This window comes from Heptranchias perlo, unplaced genomic scaffold, assembly GCF_035084215.1.
Source record: "Heptranchias perlo isolate sHepPer1 unplaced genomic scaffold, sHepPer1.hap1 HAP1_SCAFFOLD_182, whole genome shotgun sequence".
NCBI classification, from domain to species: Eukaryota; Metazoa; Chordata; class Chondrichthyes; order Hexanchiformes; family Hexanchidae; genus Heptranchias; species Heptranchias perlo.
Window position 1 is genome coordinate 336,406 of NW_027139099.1, and position 26,763 is coordinate 363,168.

The 26,763-nt window shown below is 44.0% G+C and overlaps 1 protein-coding gene across 1 annotated transcript in view; it reads left to right on the plus strand.

Moving 5' to 3' along the window:
- Positions 1-26,763, plus strand: part of nipblb (NIPBL cohesin loading factor b) — a 690,432-nt gene that overhangs the window by 296,017 nt on the left and 367,652 nt on the right. Inside the window, exons 13-14 of the mRNA XM_067977852.1 lie at positions 17,828-18,007; positions 23,274-23,465. Of these exons, the coding sequence (XP_067833953.1) occupies positions 17,828-18,007; positions 23,274-23,465 (372 nt within the window). The remainder of the gene's footprint in view (positions 1-17,827; positions 18,008-23,273; positions 23,466-26,763) is intronic.

Consider the following 26,763-nt stretch of genomic DNA (forward strand, 5'->3'; position numbering starts at 1 on the left):
GAGCAGGAGGTAAGAGAGGAGGGGGAGTTGCGTTCTTGATTAGGGAGAACATCACGGCAGTAGTGAGAGGGGATATATCCGAGGGTTCGCCCACTGAGTCCATATGGGTAGAACTGAAAAATAAGAAGGGAGAGATCACTTTGATAGGATTGTACTACAGACCCCCAAATAGTCAATGGGAAATTGAGGAGCAAATATGTAAGGAGATTACAGACAGCTGCAAGAAAAATAGGGTGGTAATAGTAGGGGACTTTAACTTTCCCAACATTGACTGGGACAGCCATAGCATTAGGGGCTTGGATGGAGAGAAATTTGTTGAGTGTATTCAGGAGGAATTTCTCATTCAGTATGTGGATGGCCCGACTAGAGAGGGGGCAAAACTTGACCTCCTCTTGGGAAATAAGGAAGGGCAGGTGACAGAAGTGTTAGTGAGGGATCACTTTGGGACCAGTGATCATAATTCCATTAGTTTTAAGATAGCTATGGAGAAGGATAGGTCTGGCCCAAAAGTTAAAATTCTAAATTGGGGAAAGGCCAATTTTGATGGTATTAGACAGGAACTTTCAGAAGTTGATTGGGAGAGTCTGTTGGCAGGCAAAGGGACGTCTGGTAAGTGGGAGGCTTTCAAAAGTGTGTTAACCAGGGTTCAGGGTAAGCACATTCCTTATAAAGTGAAGGGCAAGGCTGGTAGAAGTAGGGAACCTTGGATGACTCGGGAGATTGAGGCACTAGTCAAAAATAAGAAGGAGGCATATGACATGCATAGGCAGCTGGGATCAAGTGGATCCCTTGAAGAGTATAGAGATTGCCGGAGTAGAGTTAAGAGAGAAATCAGGAGGGCAAAAAGGGGATATGAGATTGCTTTGGCAGATCAGGCAAAGGTGAATCCAAAGAGCTTCTACAAATACATAAAGGGCAAAAGGGTAACTAGGGAGAGAGTAGGGCCTCTTAAGGATCAACAAGGTCATCTATGTGCGGAACCACAAGAGATGGGTGAGATCCTGAATGAATATTTCACATCGGTATTTACGGTTGAGAAAGGCATGGATGTTAGGGAACTTGGGGAAATAAATAGTGATGTCTTGAGGAGTGTACATATTACAGAGAGGGAGGTGCTGGAAGTCTTAACGCGCATCAAGGTAGATAAATCTCCGGGACCTGATGAAATGTATCCCAGGACGTTATGGGAGGTTAGGGAGGAAATTGCGGGTCCCCTAGCAGAGATATTTGAATCATCCACCGCTACAGGTGAGGTGCCTGAAGATTGGAGGGTAGCAAATGTTGTGCCTTTGTTTAAGAAGGGCGGCAGGGAAAAGCCTGGGAACTACAGACCAGTGAGCCTGACATCTGTAGTGGGTAAGTTGTTAGAGGGTATTCTGAGGGACAGAATCTACAGGCATTTGGAGAGGCAGGGACTAATTAGGAACAGTCAGCATGGTTTTGTGAGAGGAAAATCATGTCTCACGAATTTGATTGAGTTTTTTGAAGGGGTAACCAAGAAGATAGATGAGGGCTGTGCAGTAGACGTGGTCTACATGGACTTCAGCAAAGCATTTGACAAGGTACCGCATGGTAGGTTGTTACATAAGGTTAAATCTCATGGGATCCAAGGTGAGGTAGCCAATTGGATACAAAATTGGCTTGACGACAGAAGACAGAGGGTGGTTGTCGAGGGTTGTTTTTCAAACTGGATGCCTGTGTCCAGCGGTGTGCCTCAGGGATCGGTGCTGGGTCCGCTGTTATTTGTTATTTATATTAATGATTTGGATGAGAATTTAGGAAGCATGGTTAGTAAGTTTGCAGATGACACCAAGATTGGTGGCATTGTGGACAGTGAAGAAGGTTATCTGGGATTGCAACGGGATCTTGATAAATTGGGCCAGTGGGCCGATGAATGGCAGATGGAGTTTAATTTAGATAAATGTGAGGTGATGCATTTTGGTAGATCGAATCGGGCCAGGACCTACTCCGTTAATGGTAGGGCGTTGGGGAGAGTTATAGAACAAAGAGATCTAGGAGTACAGATTCATAGCTCCTTGAAAGTGGAGTCACAGGTGGATAGGGTGGTGAAGAAGGCATTCAGCATGCTTGGTTTCATTGGTCAGAACATTGAATGCAGGAGTTGGGATGTCTTGTTGAAGTTGTACAGGGCATTGGTGAGGCCACACTTGGAGTACTGTGTACAGTTCTGGTCACCCTATTATAGAAAGGATATTATTAAACTAGAAAGAGTGCAGAAAAGATTTACTAGGATGCTACCGGGACTTGATGGTTTGACTTACAGGGAGAGGTTAGACAGACTGGGACTTTATTCCCTGGAGAGTAGGAGGTTAAGGGGTGATCTTATAGAAGTCTATAAAATTATGAGGGGCATAGATAAGGTCGATAGTCAAAATCTTTTCCCAAAGGTAGGGGAGTCTATAACGAGGGGGCACAGATTTAAGGTGAGAGGGGAGAGATACAAAAGGATCCAGAGGGGCAATTTTTTCACTCAAAGGGTGGTGAGTGTCTGGAACGAGCTGCCAGAGGCAGTAGTAGAGGCGGGTACAATTTTGTCTTTTAAAAAGCATTTGGACAGTTACATGGGTAAGATGGGTATCGAGGGATATGGGCCAAGTGCAGGCAATTGGGACTAGCTTAGTGGTATAAACTGGGTGACATGGACATGTTGGGCCGAAGGGCCTGTTTCCATGTTGTAACTTCTATGATTCTAAAAAAAACAAAGAAGAAAAGAAAAAAAAAAACAACCTACCATGCGGTACCTTGTCAAATGCTTTGCTGAAGTCCATGTAGACCACGTCTACTGCACAGCCCTCATCTATCTTCTTGGTTACCCCTTCAAAAAACTCAATCAAATTCGTGAGACATGATTTTCCTCTCACAAAACCATGCTGACTGTTCCTAATTAGTCCCTGCCTCTCCAAATGCCTGTAGATCCTGTCCCTCAGAATACCCTCTAACAACTTACCCACTACAGATGTCAGGCTCACTGGTCTGTAGTTCCCAGGCTTTTCCCTGCCGCCCTTCTTAAACAAAGGCACAACATTTGCTACCCTCCAATCTTCAGGCACCTCACCTGTCGCGGTGGATGATTCAAATATCTCTGCTAGGGGGCCCGCAATTTCCTCCCTAACCTCCCATAACGTCCTGGGATACATTTCATCAGGTCCCGGAGATTTATCTACCTTGATGCGCGTTAAGACTTCCAGCACCTCCCTCTCTGTAATATGTACACTCCTCAAGACATCACTATTTATTTCCCCAAGTTCCCTAACATCCATGCCTTTCTCAACCGTAAATACCGATGTGAAATATTCATTCAGGATCTCACCCATAGCATGACTTCCCTGCTTTTATACTCCATCCCCCTAGAAATAAAGGCCAATATTCCGTTTGCCTTCCGGATTATCTGCTGCACCTGTATGTTGACTTTTTGTGTTTCATGTACGAGGACACCCAGATCCCTCTGTACCGCAGCATTTTGTAGTATTTCTCCATTCAAATAATATTTTGCTTTTTTATTTTTCCTCCTTCATAAAGTGGACGACTTCACATTTTCCCACATTATATTCCATTTGCCAAATTTTTACCCATTCACTGAACCTGTCAATATCCCTTTGCAGACACTTTGTGTCCTCATCGCAACTTGCTTTTCCACCTATCTTTGTATCATCAGCAAATTTGGCCGCAGGACACTCTGTTCCTTCATCCAAGTCATTGATATATATTGTAAATAGTTGAGGCCCCAGCACTGATCCCTGCGGCACCCCACTAGTTACAGATTGCCTTTTTGAAAATGACCCTTTTATCTCTACTCTTTGTTTTCTGTTAGTTAGCCAATCCTCTATCCATGCCTGCATATTACCCCTAATACCATGAGCTCTTGTGCAGTAATCTTTTATGTGGCACCTTATCGAATGCCTTTTGGAGATCCAAATATACTGCATCCATTGGTTTCCCTTTATCCACCCTGCCCGTTACTTCCTCAAAGAACTCAAATAAATTTGTCAGACATGATTTCCCCTTCATAAAACCATGTTGACTCTCCTTGATTGTATTATGAGTCTCCAAATGTCCTGCTACTACTTCCTTAATAATGGATTCTAGCATTTTCCCAATGACAGATGTTAGGCTACCTGGTCTATAGTTACCTGCTTTCTGTCTCACTCCCTTCATGAATAGGGGTGTTACGTTTGCAGTTTTCCAATCCGCTGGGACCTTTCCAGAATCTAGTGAATTCTGGAAGATTACAACCAATGCATCCACTATCTCTGTAGCCACTTCCTTTAAGACCCTCAGATGCAAGCCATCAGGTCCAGGGGACTTGTCATCCTTTGGACCCATTAATTTACCTCGTACTTTTTCTCTAGTGATAGTAATTGTTTTTAGTTCCTCCCTCCCCTTTGCCCCTTGATTTTCTACTATTATTGGTATGTTATTAGTGTCTTCTACTGTGAAGACAGATACAAAATATCTGTTCAATTCCTCTGCCATTTCCTTGTTTTGCATTATTATTTCCCCAGTCTCATCCTCTAAGGGACCAATGTTTACTTTAGCTACCCTCTTCCAGTCTCCCATTACTGGGGATGTCAGTTTGCATTCAACCGGACCCAAAAGAAACCATTATCTCCTGCTGCCTTCTCTTTCTCCCCAACCCCCACTTCCCTGAGAAAAGTCACGTTAATCAGACAATGGCCAAGTTTGAGTTTTGGAGCCTTTGTAAGTGCTGGAAATTCCGCCTGAGCAATATGATTGGTTAAATTGCACCATCCTTGTGTCCACAGCTTGGAAACACACTGTGCCTAAAGAACAACTTGGATTTGTACAGCACATTCGCACATTTCAGAGAATCATATAGGGCAGAAGGAGGCCATACGGCTCATCGTGCCTGTGCTGGCTGTTTGATAGAAACATAGAAAATAGGAGCAAGAGTAGGCCATTCGGCCCTTCAGGCCTGCTCTGCCATTCAAAATGATCATGGCTGATCGTCTAACTCAGTACCCTGTTCCCGCATTTTCCCCATATCCCTTGATCCCTTTAGCATTAAGAAATATATCTATCTCCTTCTTGAATACATCTAATGACTTGGTCTCCACTGCCTTCTGTGGTAGAGAATTCCACAGGTTCATCACCCTCTGAGTAAAGAAATTTCTCCTCATCTCGGTTCTAAATGGCATACCCCGTATCCTGAGACTGCGACCCCTGGTTCTGGACTCCCCAGCCATCGAGAACATCCTCCCTGCATCTCGTCTGTCTAGCCTTGTTAGTATTTTATATGTTTCGATGAGATCACCTCTCATTCCTCTAAACTCTATTGAATATAGGCCTAGTCGACCCAATCTCTCCTCATACGTCAGTCCTGCCATCAGTCTGGTAAACCTTCGTTGCACTCCCTCCATGGCAAGGACATCCTTCCTCAGATAAGGAGACCAAAACTGCACACAATATTCCAGATGTGGTCTCACCAAGGCCCTATATAACTGCAGGAAGAACATAAGAAATAGGAGCAGGAGTAGGCCAATCGGCCCCTCGAGCCTGCTCCGCCATTCAATAAGATCATGGCTGATCTGATCCTAACCTCAAATCTAAATTCATGTCCAATTTCCTGCCCGCTCCCCGTAACCCCTAATTCCCTTTACTTCTAGGAAACTGTCGATTTCTGTTTTAAATTTATTTAATGATGTAGCTTCCACAGCTTCCTGGGGCAGCAAATTCCACAGACCTACTACCCTCTGAGTGAAGAGGTTTCTCCTCATCTCAGTTTTGAAAGAGCAGCCCCTTATTCTAAGATTATGCCCCCTCGTTCTAGTTTCACCCATCCTTGGGAACATCCTTACCGCATCCACCCGATCAAGCCCCTTCACAATCTTATATGTTTCAATAAGATCGCCTCTCATTCTTCTGAACTACAATGAGTAGAGTCCCAATCTACTCAACCTCTCCTCATATGTCCGCCCCCTCATCCCCGGGATTAACCGAGTGAACCTTCTTTGTACTGCCTCGAGAGCAAGTATGTCTTTTCTTAAGTATGGACACCAAAACTGTATGCAGTATTCCAGGTGCGGTCTCACCAATACCTTATATAACTGCAGCAATACTTCCCTGTTTTTATATTCTATCCCCCTAGCAATAAAAGCCAACATTCCATTGGCCTTCTTGATCACCTGCTGCACCTGCATACTAACTTTTTGATTTTCTTGCACTCGGACCCCCAGATCCCTTTGTACTGCAGTACTTTCCAGTTTCTTGCCATTAAGATAATAACTTGCTCTCTGATTTTTCCTGCCAAAGTGCATAACCTCACGTTTTCCAATATTGTATTGCATCTGCCAAATCTCCGCCCACTCACCCAGCCTGTCTATATCCCCTTGTAGGTTTTTTATGTCCTCCTCACTCTCTACTTTCCCTCCCATCTTTGTATCATCTGCAAACTTTGATATGTTACACTCGGTCCCCTCCTCCAAATCGTTAATATAGATTGTAAAGAGTTGGGGACCCAGCACCGACCCCTGCGGAACGCCACTGGTTGCCAGTCCGAGAATGAACCATTTATCCCAACTCTCTGCTTCCTGTTAGATAACCAATCCTCCACCCATGCCAGAATATAAGAACATAAGAACATAAGAAATTGGAGCAGGAGTAGGCCAATCGGCCCCTCGAGCCTGCTCCGCCATTCAATAAGATCATGGCTGATCTGATCCCAACCACAAATCTAAAGAACACAAGAAGTCGGAGCAGGACCCGGCCACATAGCCCCTGGGCCCTCTCCGCCACCCACAGGGCATTGACCGATCCGAACTCAGCTTCATGTCCAATTTCCTGCCCGCTCCCCATAACCCCTAATTCCCTTTACTTCTAGGAAACTGTCTATTTCTGTTTTAAATTTATCTAATGATGTAGCTTCCACAGCTTCCTGGGGCAGCAAATTCCACAGACCCACCACCCTCTGAGTGAAGAAGTTTCTCCTCATCTCAGTTTTGAAAGAGCAGCCCCTTATTCTAAGATTATGCCCCCTAGTTCTAGTTTCACCCATCTTTGGGAACATCCTTACTGCATCCACCCGATCAAGACCCTTCACAATCTTATATGTTTCAATAAGATCGCCTCTCATTCTTCTGAACTCCAATGAGTAGAGTCCCAATCTACTCAACCTCTCCTCATATGTCCGCCCCCTCATCCCCGGGATTAACCGAGTGAACCTTCTTTGTACTGCCTCGAGAGCAAGTATGTCTTTTCTTAAGTATGGAGACCAAAACTGTATGCAGTATTCCAGGTGCGGTCTCACCAATACCTTATATAACTGCAGCAATACCTCCTTGTTTTTATATTCTATCCCCCGAGCAATAAAAGCCAACATTCCGTTGGCTTTCTTGATCACCTGCTGCACCTGCATACCAACTTTTTGATTTTCTTGCACTAGGACCCCCAGATCCCTTTGTACTGCAGTACTTTCCAGTCTCTCGCCATTAAGAAAATAACTTGCTCTCTGATTTTTCCTGCCAAAGTGCATAACCTCACATTTTCCAATATTATATTGCATCTGCCAAATCTCCGCCCACTCACCCAGCCTGTCTATATCCCCTTGCAGGTTTTTTATGTCCTCCTCACTCTCTACTTTCCCTCCCATCTTTGTATCATCTGCAAATTTTGATATGTTGCACTCGGTCCCCTCCTCCAAATCGTTAATATAGATTGTAAAGAGTTGGGGACCCAGCACCGACCCCTGTGGAACACCACTGGTTACTGGTTGCCAGTCCGAAAATGAACCATTTATCCCAACTCTCTGCTTCCTGTTTGATAACCAATCCTCCACCCATGCCAGAATATTACCCCCAATCCAGTGATTCTTTATCTTGAGCAATAATCTTTTATGTGGCACCTTGTCGAATGCCTTCTGGAAGTCTAAATACACTACGTCCACTGGTTCCCCTTTATCCACCCTGTACGTTATGTCCTCAAAGAACTCAAGCAAATTTGTCAGACATGACTTCCCCTTCATAAAGCCATGCTGACTTTGTCCTATTAAGACATCCCTCTCCTGTACTCTCTACTTCTGAAAGAGCTATCTTTCCCCATAGCCCTACAAATTTTCTCGTATTTATCCAATTCCCTTTTGAAAGTCACTATTGAATCTGCTTTCACCACCCTTTAAGGCAGTGCATTCCAGATCATAACTACTCACTCTGTTAATAAAAAAATAAATAATGTCCCCTCGTTTCCCCCCTGGATATCTTTGCTGATTATCTTAAATCTGTGTCCTCTGGTTACTGACCTTCCTGCCAGTGGAAACAGTTTCTCCTTATTTACTCGATCAAAACCCCTCATAATTTTGAACACCTAAATCTCCCCTTAACCTTCTCTACTTTAAGGAGAACAATCCCAACTTCTCCAGTCTCTCCATGTAAAGTCCCTCATCCCTGGTACTATTCTGGTAACTCTCCTCTGCACCTTCTCTAAGGCCTTGACAGCCTTCCTAAAGTGTGGTGTCCAGAAGTGGCCCCACTACTGGGGAGCGGAAGAAAAAAATTTTTCACCCAGAGGGTGGTGGGAGTCTGGAACTCACTACCTGAAAGGGTGGTAGAGGCAGAAACCCTCATTGCGTTTAAAAGGTACTTGGATATACACTTGAAGTGCCGTAACCTACAAGGCTACGGACCAAGTACTGGAAAGTGGGATTAGGCTGGCTGTTAAGCCTATTTCGACCGGCACAAACACGATGGGCCAAATGGCCTCCTTCTGTGCCGTAAATTTTCTATGTTTCTACTTCAGCTGGGGCCTAACCAATGATTTATAAAGGTTTAGTATAACTTCCTTGCTTTTGATCTCTATGCCTCTGATTATAAAATCAAGGATCCCATATGCTTTTTTAACAGCCTTCTCAACTTGTCCAGCCACCTTCAAATATTTGTGTACATGCACCCCCAGGACTCTGTTCCTGTACCCCCTTAAACATAGCAAAATGTCCCAAGGTGATTGCACTTGAGCAGGTGCAGGATGGAAACTGGGGAAGTGGCTGAAGGTGCTTCATAATATGAGATGTTTCGGGAGGGAATTCATGTGAGGGAAAGATGCTGAAGACTGATTGTGGAGTGGAGGGAGTGATCATGCCTCAAGTCATTGTTACAGCACACAGTGAGGTATTTTTGGAAATACTCTAACCTGTTCTGCTGGAGCTCATTAAAACAACCACTAATGTGGTGCTCTTGCAATGTAACTGAGTAAACTGGGCTTGAAGTAAGTTCTGGACCACGACTGTGCTGGTATATGGAGACCCTATTACAGTACTGACTTCTTATAATGGGGATTTGTCGGGCTACTAAACACCAAGTTATCATGAGGGTTTACTGTATTCCAGCATTTGTGTAATTGGATAAGGATCATAATATTGCAGACTTGTCAATAGGATGTTACGGAAATAGCCGTGCAATGCAGTTTAGACTAGTAAGGGATAAGAGTGAACCTTCCCAACCATGGTCTGTAGCACCACACAGATTCATGGGAACCTATCGACAAAATTCAGCATCAATATTAGCCCAAATCATTTTACTACGGTGTTAACAATGAGGTATGGTAAGGGTACTGTTTAATAAACTTACTCTGATATTCCTTATTAAGATGCTTTTATTATTTGTACCCTTCCAAGAGCGTACAAGCATTGATACTTGGTGCATTCAGAGTCTGTTGGCATTAATAGGGTGCTGAGCATAGCATCACAGCACAGACAGAGGCCATTCGGCCCATCGTGTCTGCGTCGGCTCTTTGAAAGAGCTATCCAATTAGTCCCACTCCCCTGCTCTTTCCCTGTAGCCCTGTAAATTTTCTCCATTCAAGTATTTATCCAATTTCCCTTTTGAAAGTTACTATTGAATCTGCTTCCACCACCCTTTCAGGCAGTGAATTCCAGATCATTACAACTCGCTGTGTTAAAAAATGTTTCCTCATGTCGCCTTTGGTTCTTTTGCCAATCACGTTAAATCTGTGTCCTCTCGTTACCGAACCTTCTGCCACTGGAAACAGTTTCTCATTTATTCTGTCAAAACCATTCATGATTTTGAACACCTAACGCCTTCACATCCTTTCTAAAGTGGTGTCCAGAATTGAACGCACTACTCCAGCTGAGGCCTAACCAGTGTTTTATAAAGGTTTAGCATAACTTCCTTGCCTCTATTAATAAAACCCAGGATCCTGTATGCTTTTTTAACAGCCTTCTCAACTTGCCTTGCCACCTTCAAAGATTTAGTGTACATACACACCAGGTGTCTCTGTTCCTGCACTCCCATTAAAATTGTACCATTTAGTTTATATTGCCTCTCCTCATTCTTCCTACCAAAATGTATCCCCTCACACTTCTCTGCATTAAATTTCATCTGCAATGTATCATTTCACCAGTCTGCCTGTGTCCTCCTGAAGTCTGTTACTATTCTACTCACTGTTTACTACATTTCCGAGTTTCGTGTCATCTGCAAACTTTGAAATTATACCCTCTATAGCCAAGTCCAGGTCATTAATATATATCAAAAAGAGCAGTGGTCCTAATACTGACCCCTGGGGATCACCGCTTTATACTTCCCTCCAGTCTGAAAAACAACCGTTCACCACTACTCTGCTTTCTGTCCCTTATAAGTCAATTTTGTATCCACGCTGCCGCTGTCCCTTTAATCCTATTAATTTTGCTAACTCGTCTGTTATGTGGTATTTTACCAAATGCCTCTTGAAAGTCCAGATACACAATATCAACCGCACTACCTTCATCAAAGCACTCAATCAAGTTAGCCAAAGACGATTTTCCATCAACATATCCATGCTGACTTTCATTTATGAGCCCATACTTTTCCAAGTGACAATTAATTATCTCTAAAAGTTTCCCCACCACTGACGTTATGCTGACTGGCCTGTAATTGCCGGGTTTATCCCCCTCCCCTTTTTTGACACAGGTGTAACATTTGCAGTCCTCTGGCACCATCCCCATATCGAAGGAGGATTGGAAAATTGTGGCCAGAGCCCCTGCAATTTCCACCCTTCCTTCAGTAACCTAGGATGCATCCCACCTGGACCGAGGAACTTGTCTACTTTGAGTACTGCCAATCTTTTTAGTACCTCCTCTATCTATTTTTTTCCTATCCAGTATCATTACAACCTCCTCCTTAACTGCTACATTGGCAGCATCCTCTTCTCCAGTGAAGATGGATGCAAAGTATTCATTTAGTGTCTCAGCCATGCCCTCTGCCTCCACTAGAAGATCTCCTTTTTTTGTCCATAATCGGCCCAACCCTTCCTTTAACTACCCTTTTACTATTTACATGTTCATAAAAGTCTTTCAGATTCCATTTTATGTTAGTCGCTAATCTATTCTCATACTCTCTCTTCGCTCCTCTTATTCCATTTTTTTAGATCTCCTCAGTACTTTCTGTATTCAGCCTGGTTCTTTACTGTATTATGAACCTTACATTTGTCATAAAACTCCTTTTCCTGTTTCATTTTAATCTCTATATCTTTCGTCATCCAGGGAGCTCTAGCTTTGGATGCCCTTCCTTTCCCCCTCGTAGAGACGTGTCTACTCTGTACCCGATCCAACTCCTCCTTGAAGGCCTCCCATTGTTAATTACTGTTCTGCCTGCCAATTTTTGATTCCAATCCACCTGGGCAAGATCCCTTTTCAACTCACTGAAACTAACCCTTCTCCAGTTAAGTATTTTTACATTTGATCGTTCCATGTCCTTTTCCAAAACTATTCTAGGAGAGTCCGAAAGCGGGAAGAGAGTCTGAGAGGTGAGCGCGGTGTAAAAGGAGAGTCCCGAGGGCGGGAAGAGAGTCCGAGAGGTGAATGCAGTGTAAATCTAAGGCAAGTCATGGCAGCAGAGCTCGCACCTGTGATATGCTCCTCCTGCACTATGTGGGAGGTCATGGACACTACAGGTGTCCCTGGCGACCATGTGTGCAGGAAGTGCATCCAGCTGCAGCTACTGGCTAACCGCGTTTCGGAGCTGGAGCTGTGGGTGGATTCACTGTGGAGCATCCACGATGCTGAGACTATCGTGGATAGCACGTTCAGTGAGGTGGTCACACCGCAGGTACAGATTACGCAGGCAGAAAGGAAATGGCTGACCGCCAGGCAGAGTAAAAGGACGAGGCAGGTAGAGCAGGAGTCCCATCGAGCCATCTCCCTCTCAAACAGATATTCCGCTTTGGATACTGTTGGGGGAGATGGCTTATCAGGGGAAAGCAGCAAGAGCCAAGTTCGTGGCACCACGGGTGGCTCTGCTGCACAGGAGGGGAGGAATAAGAGTGGCAGGGCTATAGTGACAGGGGATTCAATTGTAAGGGGAACAGATAGGTGTTTCTGCGGCTGCAAATGTGACTCAGGATGGTATGTTGCCTCCCTGGTGCTAGGGTGAAGGATGTCACGGAGCAGCTGCAGGGCATTCTGGAGGGTGAGGGTGAACAGCCAGTAGTCGTGGTTCATATCAGTACCAATGACATAGGTTAAAAAGAAGGGATGAGGTCCTGCAAGGTGAATTTAAGGAGATAGGAGATAAATTAAAAAGCAGGACCTCAGAAGTAATGATCTCAGGATTACTACCAGTGCCACATGCTAGTGAGTATAGGAACAGGAGAATAGACCAGATGAATACGTGGCTGCAGGGATGGTGTAGGAGGGAGGGATTTAGATTCCTGGGACATTGGGACCGGTTCTGGAGAAGGTGGGACCTGAACAATCAGGAGGGTTACACCTGAGCAGGACCGGGACCGATGTCCTCGTGGGGGTGTTTGCTAGTGCTGTTGGGGAAGGTTTAAACTAGAATAGCAGGGGGATGGGAACCTGAGCAGGGAGACAGAGGAGGGGGAAACAAGGATAGAAACAAAAGACAGGAAGGGAAGAAGCAATAATGGAAGGCAGAGAAAACAAGGGTGAAAAACAAATAGGGCCATAGTGCAAAATAAAACTAAGATGACTGGCAATCTTAAAAAGACAAGTCTAAAGGCATTATGTCTTAATGCGGGGAGCATTCGCAATAAGCTAGATGAATTAACAGCGCAGATAGATATTACCGATTATGATATAGTTGCGATTACGGAAACATGGCTGCAGGGTGACCAAGGATGGGAACTGAACACCCAGGGGTATTCAATATTTAGGAAGGACAGGCAAAAAGGGAAAGGAGGTGGGGTAGCGTTGTTAGTAAAGGAGGAAATCAATGCAATAGTGAGGAAGGATATTGGCTCGCAAAATCACAATATGGAATCTGTATGGGTGGAGCTAAGAAACACCAAGGGGCAGAAAACGTTGGTGGGGGTTGTCGATAGGCCCCCAAACAGTAGTGGAGATGTAGGGGAGGGCATTAAACAGGAAATGAGAGACGCATGCAAGAAGGGTACAACTATAATCATGGGTGACTTTAATCTACATATAGATTGGTCAAACCAAATTAGCAATAATACTGTGGGGGAGGAATTCCTGGAGTGTGTACGTGATGGTTTTCTAGACCAATACATTGAGGAACCAACTAGAGAACAGGCGATCCTAGACTGGGTATTGTGCAATGAGAAAGGATTATTTAACAATATTGTTGTGCGGGGTCCCTTAGGGAAGAGCGACCATAACACGATAGAATTCCTCATTAAGATGGAGAGTGAAGTAGTTGAATCTGAAACAAGGGTCCTGAATCTAAATAAAGGAAATTACGAAAGTCTGAGGTGCGAGTTGGCTATGATAGATTGGGGAACTTTACTAAAAGGGATGACAGTGGATAGGCAATGGCTAATATTTAAAGAACGTGTGCAGGAATTACAACAATTAGACATTCCTGTCTGGCGCAAAAATAGAACAGGAAAGGTGGCTCAACCGTGGCTTACAAAAGAAATTAGGAATAGTATTAGATCCAAAGAGGAGACATACAGAATTGCCAGAAAAAGCGGCAAGCCTGAGGATTGGGAGCAGTTCAGAATTCAGCAAAGGAGGACAAAGAGATTATTTTTCCCCTCTTAATCAGAGTATGAGAGTAAACTAGCAGGGAACATAAAAACTGACTGTAAAAGCTTCTATACATATGTCAAGAGAAAAACATTAGTGAAGACAAATGTAGGTCCCTTACAGTCAGAAATGGGGGAAATTATAATGGGGAACAAAGAAATGGCAGAACAATTAAACACATACTTTGGTTCTGTCTTCACAAAGGAGGACACAAATAACCTGCCAGAAATGTTAGGGAACCAAGGGTCTAGCGAGAGGGAGGAACTGAAGGAAATCAGTATTAGTAAAAAAAAATAGTGCTAGGGAAATTAATGGGGCTAAAGGCTGACAAATCCCCAGGGCCTGATAATCTACATCCCAGAGTACTAAAGGAAGTGGCCCTGGAAATAGTGGATGCATTGGTGATCACCGTCCAAAATTCCATAGACTCTGGAACAGTTCATACAGATTGGAGGGTGGCAAATGTAATCCCACTGTTATAAAGGATGTGATAACAGAACACTTGGAAGGCATTAACGGATTGGACAAAGTCAGCATGGGTTTATGAAAGGGAAATCATGCTTAACAAATCTACTGGAGTTTTTTCAGGCTGTAACTAGTAGAATAGATAGGGGAGAACCAGTGGATGTGGTGTACTTGGATTTTCAGAAGGCTTTTGATAAGGTCCCACAAGAGGTTCGTGTGCAAAATGGGATTGGGGGGAATTTACTGGCATGGATTGAGAATTGGTTGACAGACGGGAAACAGAGAGTAGGAATAAGCGGGTCTTTTTCCGGGTGGCAGGCAGTGACTAGTGGGGTACCGCAGGGATCAGTGCTTGGGCCCCAGCTATTCACAATATATATCAATGATTTGGATGAGGGAACTAAAAGTAACATTTCCAAGTTTGCAGGCGACACAAAGCTGGAGTGGAATGTGAGCTGTGAGGAGGATGTGAAGAGGCTCCAATGTGATTTAGACAAGTTGGGTGAGTGGGCAAGAACATGGCAGATGCAGTATAACGTGGATAAATGTGAGGTTATCCACTTTGGTTGTAAAAACAGAAAGGCAGATTATTATTTGAATGGTGATAGATTGGGAAAAGGGGAGGTGCAACGAGACCTGGGAGTCCTTGTACACCAGTCGCTGAAAGCGAGCATTCAGGTGCAGCAAGCAGTTAGGAAGGCGAATGGTATGTTGGCCTTCATTGCAAGAGGATTTGAGTACAGGAGCAGGGATGTCTTACTGCAGTTATACAGGGCCTTGGTGAGACCACATCTGGAGTATTGTGTGCAGTTTTGGTCTCCTTATCTGAGGAAGGATGTCCTGGCCATGGAGGGAGTGCAACAAAGGTTTACCAGACTGATTCCAGGGATGGCAGGACTGACGTATGAGGAGAGATTGGGTCGACGAGGCCTATATTCACTAGTGTTTAGAAGAATGAGAGGTGATCTCATCGAAACATATAAAATTCTAACAGGACTAGACAGACTAGATGCAGGGAGGATGTTCCCGATGGCTGGGGAGTCCAGAACCAGGGGTCACAGTCTCAGGATACGGGGAATGCCATTTAGAACCAAGATGAGTAGAAATTTCTTCACTCAGAGGGTGGTGAACCTGTGGAATTCTCTACCACAGAAGGCAGTGGAGGCCAAGTCATTGGATGTATTCAAGAAGGAGATAGATATATTTCTTAATGCTAAAGGGATCAAGGGATATGGGAAAAAAGCAGGAACAGGGTACTGAGTTAGACAATCAGCCATGATCATTTTGAATGGTGGAGGAGGCCTGAATGGCCGACTCTTGCTCCTATTTTCTATGTTTCTAAACCGAATCATATTATGATCTCCTTTCCCCAAATGCTCCCCCACTGTCGGATGCTCCACTTGCCCCCCTTGCCTTGGTGCCACCATCCCCTGGACGCACCTCCCCTCCCCCTGGGCGCTCTTTTCCCTCCCCCCCCCCCCCCCCCCACAAGGCGTGCGAGCGCCCCTCCCTCCTCGGGCGCGTTCCCCCTTTCCTGGATACGCGGCTCCCCCTTCCCTGGACGTGCGGCGCGTGGCCCTTTCCCCCTCCCGCTGGGCCCGCAGCCTTTGTCCCCCTCCCTCCCTCCCTCCCCAGGCTAGCAAAAATCTATCGATCTCCGATTTAAAATTATTAATTGAGCTAATTAGATTCCTCTAACCTAACCAAAACAAACTGATTATAGCCTCACAAACACTGTACATGATAATTACGGATGAGGAAAGTCATTTGACCAATCTTAAATCATCCATCCAAAGAGAACCTATAATCCTAATGTCTTCCTCCGCCCCCATTTCAGCATCTAATTGTTTCCTACTTGGTTTTGTGGGCTTTCACTTCCACATTTTAAATGTGGACATAAGATTGTATAAAGAGAAAGTTGACCAGCAGAGCATCCAGATCTAAGATTTTTCAATTTATTAAAGATATTCAGTTCATGAGATGTACATTCCATTCCATTGAAAACTCCTACTATGTAAAACTTGCTCTTGTAGGAAATCTCCTTTGTGTTCACATTTTTCAGTTACCTGTTACTTCTTTAGTTGGTGCTGTGATGGGGCTTTTCAGTGTTCAGAATGTGTCACACTGTCTGACACAATAGGAACAATTAAGATAATTGGCAAAAAAGCCAGGGGAGGAAGATGAGATGTTTTTACACAGCGAGTTATGATCTGGAATGCATTGCCTGAAAGGGCAGTGGAAATGGATTCAGTTGTAAAGAGTTTCAAAAGAGAAGTGGCTATAGACTTAAAAAGGGCAGAAGGGCCTCTATCCATGCTGTATGACTCTATGAAACATTTGCCGGGCTACGGGGGAAAGAGTAGGAGAGTGGGACTAATTGGATAGCTCTTTCCAAGAGCTGGCACAGGCTCGATGGGAGCTGATGAGTGGAATAGCCTCCTTCTGTGTGATATGATTCTAGGAGGAGGCCATTCAGGCCCTCGAATCTATTCCACCATTCAATTAGATTATGGATGATCTGTACCCCAACTCTAATTATCCGTTGTAGCTCCATATCGCTCGATACCCTGACCAAACAAACATCTATCGATCTCAGTCTTGAAAGCTCCAATTGTCGCCCAGCATCCACAGCCTTTTGGGAGAGGGAATTCCAGATTCCTGGTAAACTTTGTGTGAAAAAGTGCTTCCCGATTTCCCTCCTAAATGGCCTAGCTCTAATTTTAAAGTCTAATCTTATGCCTGGGCTTGGACTTGATACCTAAGCTCTGACTCTGAGAACTGAATTTGAATTGTGCCGTTTCACAATTTAGTGTGCCTCATTTCCCAGGGTGCATCAGTATAAGTCAGCTGTACTGATGGAATCGAGCATTCTCCACACAGCAACTTTTCTTCAAATCATTTTGAAAAGCCAGGCAAGAAGTTTAAAAATCTTTATTGAGATTTTGTTTAGGCTGTCGGTGTCTCTGAATATTATAGCTGCTTTGTGCCCTTTAAACTTCAGGAAGTGCATTAAACTGAGGGAGAGGCAGACTGAAGTTGGAGAGGGAAGAGAGACTTAATGTTTTTTTTCAATTTTCATAAAAAGGACTTGAATCTTGAAGCCAACTAATTATCCACCTGTGTTGTGCTGACAGTTGGAAAAGTTAACTTTTAATTCCTGACACCTGTGAGGCAGAGATTCTACTTGCTAACACAAATGAGACAGATCCAATAATACAAGTAACAGTGTAAAACCATGCTTTGGGGATTGTGAAATACGCTACCTCGAACAGAATGCAGCATTAAACCACAGTAAATGATTTAACTGACCAAAATTAACAGTCAGTAAACGGTCCGATATTTTCAATTGATTTTGATTTCTTACGCAGTCTGCTGTTTTTTTGGTGACAGGTGGTATTGACCAATCGGTGCTGAAGGAACTTCCACCTGATCTCCTTGCAGAGATTGAATCCACAATGCCACTCTGTGAACGTGTGAAGATGAACAAACGCAAGCGCAGTACAGTGAAGGAAAAGCCAAACTATGCGGAAATCAGCTCTGATGAGGGTGATAATGACAGTGACTTTGAATGTAAGTGACTCTGCCATTATTTATTTGAGTAAGCTAAGAAAGTGGAACCAGAGACCAGAAATGAAGATTGGTGAAAGTAAATTCTGAACAGAGATTCAAAAAAAACACTATTACAAAAAGTGAGGAATGTTTGGAATAGTCTACCAAGCAAATTAACCAGTTGAAACATTGGATTATTCAAAATCCAAATCAGATGGAGAGGTAATATCTAGAATGAGCTTCAAGGGCTAAACCACCTTTTCTCAAATAAAAGTTCTCAAGTTTTTCAGACTGGAGGGAAGTATACAGTGGTGTTCCCCAGGGGTCAGTATTAGTTCCACTGCTCTTTTTGATATACATTAATGACCGACCCGTGGGTATAGAGGGTATAATTTCAAAGTTTGCAGATGACACGAAACTCGAAAATGTAATAAACAATGTGGAGGATAGTAACAGACTTTAGGAGGACAGAAACAGTCTGGTGAAATGGGCAGACACGTGGCAGATGCAATTTAATGCAGAGAAGTGTGAAGTGATACACGTTGGAAGGAAGAATGAGGAGAGGCAATATAAACTAAATGGTACAATTTAAAGGGGATGCAGGAACAGAGACCTGGGGTATATTGAGCTGGAAACACACAGTTCCAGAAAGTGTTCTCCCTCTTTGCCCTTTACACTGTTACTGTCCCGGCCTATATTGGGGTAATTTAAGTCCCCCATTATCACTACTCTAGTACTGGCATCTTTCTGTAATTTGCTCCTCTGTCTCCTTCCCACTATTTGGTGGCGTGTAGTATACTCCCAGTAGTGTAAGAGCTCCTCTCTTGTTCCTTAATTCTAACCAAATAGATTCTGTCTTTAACCCCTCAATTACATCATCCCTTTCCAGTGCTGTCATAGTTTTTGATCAATACTGACACCCCCCCACCCCCAACTTTCTTTCCTTCACAATCTTTCTTGAATACCTTGTAGCCAGGAATATTAAGTCCCCAATCCTCCCCTTCTTTGAGCCAGGTCTGTGTTATTACCACGATATCATATTCCCATGTGATGACGTGAGCCTGCAGCTCACCAACCTTATTCATCACGCTACGTGCATTTACGCACATGCACTCCAATCTCATCTTAGACTGCCTCGTATTTGTCCCCTATCTGACCCCTCCTATTTCTGAACTATTCCTTACTCTAGTGCTACTTGTTCCTCCCAGTCCTCTGTTCACCTCGTTTCTCCTCTCTAATGTTTCATCCTGGTGCCCATCCACCTGCCAAATGAGTAAACCCACCTCCACAGCATTAGTGAACCTCCCCGCGAGGACATTGGTCCCAGCTCTGTTTAGGTGCAATCCGTCCGGCTTGTACAGGTCCCTCCTGTCCCAGAATGGGTCCCAATGCCCCAGGAATCTGAAGCCCTCCTTCCTGCACCATTGCTTCAGCCACACATCAACCTGTCTTAAGCTATTCCTATACTCACTAGCGTGTGTACTTGGTGCTAGTGAGTATAGGAACAGCAGAATCGACCAGATGAATGCGTGGCTGCAGGGATGGTGTAGGAGGGAGGGATTTAGATTCCTGGGACATTGGGACCAGTTCTGGGGAAGGTGGGACCTGTACAAGCGTGACTGGTTACACCTGAGCAGGACCGGGACCAGTGTCCTCGCGGGGGTGTTTGCTAGTGCTGTTGGGGAAGGTTTAAACTGGAATGGCAGGGGGATGGGAACCTGAGCAGGGAGTCAGAAGAGAATAAAGTTGAGAGCAGCAAGAGAGGGGAAGACCCAGGGGAAATCTACAATACAAATAGTACAAACAGTTGTTCAAGAACAAGTGAGAGGGAAAAGCGTAGAGCAGCGGAAAGAAAGTGTACTTTAGGCACGACAGATAAAATAAAAACAAGAAGGCGTAAGGGGATTAACCCAGCATCAAAGCTGTGGCAGGGGGTTGGGAACCTGAGCAGGGAGACAGAGGAAAGTGTGTCAGGAAGGGACAGAAGGTATGGAGTAAAAGGTAAAGTGTTAAAAAAGAGAAAAGCAGGAACTAAGTGTCACAAAACATATTTGAAAGTTCTTTATCTGAATGCACGTAGCATTCGTAACAAAATGGACGAGTTAACAGCACAAATAACTACATGTGGGTATGATCTTGTGGCCATTACAGAAACATGGCTGCAGGGTGACAACGACTGGGAATTAAATATGCCAGGGTATTTAACAATCAGGAAGGACAGGCAGGAAGGAAGGGGAGGTAGGGTGGCTATGTTAATAAAGGAAGGAATCACTGTAATACAGAGAAATGATATTGGGACAAAAGATCAGGACAATGAAACAGTTTGGGTAGAGATAAGGAATAATAAGGGGCAAAAAACACTAGTGGGCGTAGTATATAGGCCTCCTAATAGTTGCAACTCTGCTGGAAGAAGTATTAATCAGGAAATAGTCGGGGCATGTAATAAGGGAGCAGCTATAATTATGGGGGATTTTAACTATCATATTAACTGGACAAATCAAATTGGGCAGGGCAGCCTTGAGGAAGAGTTTATTGAGTGTATTAGGGATGGATTTCTTGAGCAGTATGTAACTGATCCTACAAGGGGGCAAGAAACCTTGGACCTAGTCCTGTGTAATGAGCCAGGATTAATTAATAATGTCCTAGTTAAGGATCCCCTTGGAATGAGTGACCATAACATGGTTACATTCCATATCCAATTAGAGGGTGAGAAGGTTGGTTCTCAAACAAGCGTACTGAGCTTGAATAAAGGAGACTATGATGGTATGAGAGCGGAATTGATTAAAGTGGACTGGGAAAATAGATTAAAGGGTAAGACGGTACATGAGCAGTGGTGTTCATTTAAGGAGTTATTTTACAACTTTCAAAAAGACATATTCCACTGAGGTAAAAAAGGTGTAAAAGAAATGACAGCCATCCGTGGCTAAGTAAAGAAATTAAGGATAGTATCCGACTAAAAACAAGGACATATAAGGTAGCCAAACTTAAGGGGAGGATAGAAGATTGGGAAGTCTTCAAAAGACAGCAAAAAGTAACGAAAGGATTGATTAAGAAAGGGAAGATAGATTATGAAAATAAATTAGCAAAAAATATAAAAACAGATAGCAAGAGTTTCTATAGTTATATGAAAAGTAAAAGGGTGGCTAAGGCAAGTGTAGGTCCCTTAGAGGATGAGACCGAGAAATTAATGGTGGGAAACATGGAAATGGCAAAAATGCTGAACAAATATTTTGTTTCAGTCTTTACGGTAGAGGACACTAAGAATATCCCAACACTGGACAAACAGGGGGCTCTGGGGGGGGGAGGAGCTAAATACGATTAAAATCACTAAGGAATTGGTACTCAGTAAATTAATGGGACTCAAGGCGGATAAATCCCCTGGACCTGATGGCTTACATCCTAGGGTCTTGAGGGAAGTGGCAGTAGGGATTGTGGATGCTTTGGTAATAATTTTCCAAAATTCTCTGGACTCGGCAAAGGTCCCGGCAGATTGGAAAACTGCTAATGTAACACCCTTATTTAAAAAGGGTATTAGGCAGAAGGCTGGAAATTATAGACCAGTTAGCCTAACATCTGTGGTGGGTAAAATTTTAGAGTCCATTATTAAGGAGACAGTAGCGGAAGATTTGGATAAACATAATTTAATAGGACAAAGTCAGCATGGCTTTATGAAGGGGAAGTCATGTCTGACAAATTTGCTTGAGTTCTTTGAGGACATAACGTACAGGATGGATAAAGGGGAACCAGTGGACGTAGTGTATTTAGACTTCCAGAAGGCATTCGACAAGGTGCCACATAAAAGATTATTGCTCAAGATAAAGAATCACTGGATTGGGGGTAATATTCTGGCATGGGTGGAGGATTGATTATCTAACAGGAAGCAGAGAGTTGGGATAAATGGTTCATTCTCGGACTGGCCAGTGGTGTTCCGCAGGGGTCGGTGCTGGGTCCCCAACTCTTTACAATCTATATTAACGATTTGGAAGAGAGGACCGAGTGTAACATGTCAAAGTTTGCAGATGATACAAAGATGGGAGGGAAAGTAGAGAGTGAGGAGGACATAAAAAACCTACAAGGGGATATAGACAGGCTGGGTGAGTGGGCGGAGATTTGGCAGATGCAATAGAATATTGGAAAATGAGAGGTTATGCACTTTGGCAGGAAAAATCAGAGAGCAAGTTATTATCTTAATGGCGAGAAACTGGAAAGTACTGCAGGACAAAGGGATCTGGGGGCCCGAGTGCAAGAAAATCAAAAAGTTAGTATGCAGGTGCAGCAGGTGATCAAGGAGTCCAACGGAATGTTGGCTTTTATTGCTCGAGGGATAGAATATAAAAACAGGGAGGTATTGCTGCAGTTATATAAGGTATTGGTGAGACCGCACCTGGAATACTGCATACAGTTTTGGTGTCCATACTTAAGAAAAGACATACTTGCTCTCGAGGCAGTACAAAGAAGGTTCACTCGGTTAATCCCGGGGATGAGGGGGCGGACATATGAGGAGAGGTTGAGTAGATTGGGACTCTGCTCATTGGAGTTCAGAAGAATGAGAGGCGATCTTATTGAAACATATAAGATTGTGAAGGGGCTTGATCGGGTGGATGCGGTAAGGATGTTCCCAAGGATGGGTGAAACTAGAACGAGGGGGCATAATCTTAGAATAAGGGGCTGCTCTTTCAAAACTGAGATGAGGAGAAACTTCTTCACTCAGAGGGTAGTAGGTCTGTGGAATTTGCTGCCCCAGGAAGCTGTGGAAGCTACATCATTAAATAAATTTAAAACAGAAATAGACAGTTTCCGAGAAGTAAAGGGAATAAGGGGTTACGGGGAGCGGGCAGGAAATTGGACATGAATTTAGATTTGAGGTTAGGATCAGATCAGCCATGATCTTATTGAATGGCGGAGCAGGCTCAAGGGGCCGATTGGCCTACTGTTGCTCCTATTTCTTATGTTCTTAAAATAGACGACTAATCTCAAGAAAATGTAAGAAATGTAAGCTGATCTTCACATAATTGTGTAACACCAGTTTTTTAACGGCATGGGAGAAATCCTATAAATATGCAAGTCACCTGTCGAGCAGGCCTGTGGGACACACCATGAATGGATTCAGTTGGACGGTTACCTGGTAAGATCTGAGTGCGTTGTATTGAGGTCAAAGCTATAAGACGAGTCCAAAATAATCACTGCTGAAGAATTGCGGTTACGGTGGTCAGAAAGGGACACTGCAAAAGAACCCAGACAAGAGGATTAAAGACTAATGTAAAAACAACTTGTTGTTTACTCCCAGCTTCCAGGAAGAGGCACAAGAAGGACCGAGGGGCAGATAAAGCTTGGGAGTGCGAGGAGCGTGACCGGCGGATTTTAAATGAATTGCGAAGGAGCAGTCATTCTATCGAAGGCAGAAGGAGCTCAGGAAGCAGATATCGGGAGCGCAGCCCTGGATCGGAGGAGGATTCCCCGCCTCCCAGTCTCAGTGATAGTATGTGCATTTCTTGACAATGGAATAAAACAGAACTGCTGGAGATGGCCAAAGTCCACCAATATGTAATGTAACCATAAAGTACACTAGCACTGGATGTTTAAGTTGGGATTTTGCAGACTATTTATTGATGACTACAACATGAAGCCACACTGAGCCCACTGTAGAGTTTTATAAGCTGCGATGCATGGGGTAATTTATAATAGTGTACAGTTGTAAGGCAAACATACTGCCAGAGAGTCGTCTTGGAGTATCCTCATTTCAAAACTGTTAATGCGGTATCAACTTTTGAGATTTCAGACATTTGCCATGGGGGAAAGACTTGTTGTAGTAGATGTTAAGATGCCCCTATTGACCTAAACTTAGCTCTCAGGGGGTTAGGTTCACAGGACAGCATGCTGCATACAATGAAAGATATTTTGACATTCCATTGATAACACTTATTGCTGCTACTCAACTCTACTCAGCAAGGGTTATCACCAAGTTAGGCTGGTGGATTGTGCTTTGGGGATGGGTTAGTCAGTTTGATTTAAAAACTGCCACTGGAGTAAAGGCTTTTTGAAATAGAACTGTGAAAGCTGGACATGGTCAGGTAGGAAAGGGCTATAAGAAGGATGGAATATAGGAGTAGTTAGGAAATTAGCTTTAAGCAAGGTTACCCACTGAAGTGGGGGTAGCCTGGTGTGTTTATTATTTTATACTATTACATATGGGTAGAACTGAAAAATAAGAAGGGAGAGATCACTTTGATAGGATTGTACTACAGACCCCCAAATAGTCAACGGGAAATTGAGGAGCAAATATGTAAGGAGATTACAGACAGCTGCAAGAAAAATAGGGTGGTAATAGTAGGGGACTTTAACTTTCCCAACATTGACTGGGACAGCCATAGCATTAGGGGCTTGGATGGAGAGAAATTTGTTGAGTGTATTCAGGAGGAATTTCTCATTCAGTATGTGGATGGCCCGACTAGAGAGGGGGCAAAACTTGACCTCCTCTTGGGAAATAAGGAAGGGCAGGTGACAGAAGTGTTAGTGAGGGATCACTTTGGGACCAGTGATCATAATTCCATTAGTTTTAAGATAGCTATGGAGAAGGATAGGTCTGGCCCAAAAGTTAAAATTCTAAATTGGGGAAAGGCCAATTTTGATGGTATTAGACAGGAACTTTCAGAAGTTGATTGGGAGAGTCTGTTGGCAGGCAAAGGGACGTCTGGTAAGTGGGAGGCTTTCAAAAGTGTGTTAACCAGGGTTCAGGGTAAGCACATTCCTTATAAAGTGAAGGGCAAGGCTGGTAGAAGTAGGGAACCTTGGATGACTCGGGAGATTGAGGCACTAGTCAAAAATAAGAAGGAGGCATATGACATGCATAGGCAGCTGGGATCAAGTGGATCCCTTGAAGAGTATAGAGATTGCCGGAGTAGAGTTAAGAGAGAAATCAGGAGGGCAAAAAGGGGATATGAGATTGCTTTGGCAGATCAGGCAAAGGTGAATCCAAAGAGCTTCTACAAATACATAAAGGGCAAAAGGGTAACTAGGGAGAGAGTAGGGCCTCTTAAGGATCAACAAGGTCATCTAAGTGCGGAACCACAAGAGATGGGTGAGATCCTGAATGAATATTTCACATCGGTATTTACGGTTGAGAAAGGCATGGATGTTAGGGAACTTGGGGAAATAAATAGTGATGTCTTGAGGAGTGTACATATTACAGAGAGGGAGGTGCTGGAAGTCTTAACGCGCATCAAGGTAGATAAATCTCCGGGACCTGATGAAATGTATCCCAGGACGTTATGGGAGGTTAGGGAGGAAATTGCGGGTCCCCTAGCAGAGATATTTGAATCATCCACCGCTACAGGTGAGGTGCCTGAAGATTGGAGGGTAGCAAATGTTGTGCCTTTGTTTAAGAAGGGCGGCAGGGAAAAGCCTGGGAACTACAGACCAGTGAGCCTGACATCTGTAGTGGGTAAGTTGTTAGAGGGTATTCTGAGGGACAGGATCTACAGGCATTTGGAGAGGCAGGGACTAATTAGGAACAGTCAGCATGGTTTTGTGAGAGGAAAATCATGTCTCACGAATTTGATTGAGTTTTTTGAAGGGGTAACCAAGAAGATAGATGAGGGCTGTGCAGTAGACGTGGTCTACATGGACTTCAGCAAAGCATTTGACAAGGTACCGCATGGTAGGTTGTTACATAAGGTTAAATCTCATGGGATCCAAGGTGAGGTAGCCAATTGGATACAAAATTGGCTTGACGACAGAAGACAGAGGGTGGTTGTCGAGGGTTGTTTTTCAAACTGGATGCCTGTGTCCAGCGGTGTGCCTCAGGGATCGGTGCTGGGTCCGCTGTTATTTGTTATTTATATTAATGATTTGGATGAGAATTTAGGAGGCATGGTTAGTAAGTTTGCAGATGACACCAAGATTGGTGGCATTGTGGACAGTGAAGAAGGTTATCTAGGATTGCAACGGGATCTTGATAAATTGGGCCAGTGGGCCGATGAATGGCAGATGGAGTTTAATTTAGATAAATGTGAGGTGATGCATTTTGGTAGATCGAATCGGGCCAGGACCTACTCCGTTAATGGTAGGGCGTTGGGGAGAGTTATAGAACAAAGAGATCTAGGAGTACAGATTCATAGCTCCTTGAAAGTGGAGTCACAGGTGGATAGGGTGGTGAAGAAGGCATTCAGCATGCTTGGTTTCATTGGTCAGAACATTGAATGCAGGAGTTGGGATGTCTTGTTGAAGTTGTACAGGGCATTGGTGAGGCCACACTTGGAGTACTGTGTACAGTTCTGGTCACCCTATTATAGAAAGGATATTATTAAACTAGAAAGAGTGCAGAAAAGATTTACTAGGATGCTACCGGGACTTGATGGTTTGACTTACAGGGAGAGGTTAGACAGACTGGGACTTTATTCCCTGGAGAGTAGGAGGTTAAGGGGTGATCTTATAGAAGTCTATAAAATTATGAGGGGCATAGATAAGGTAGATAGTCAAAATCTTTTCCCAAAGGTAGGGGAGTCTATAACGAGGGGGCACAGATTTAAGGTGAGAGGGGAGAGATACAAAAGGATCCAGAGGGGCAATTTTTTCACTCAAAGGGTGGTGAGTGTCTGGAACGAGCTGCCAGAGGCAGTAGTAGAGGCGGGTACAATTTTGTCTTTTAAAAAGCATTTGGACAGTTACATGGGGAAGATGGGTATCGAGGGATATGGGCCAAGTGCAGGCAATTGGGACTAGCTTAGTGGTATAAACTGGGCGACATGGACATGTTGGGCCGAAGGGCCTGTTTCCAT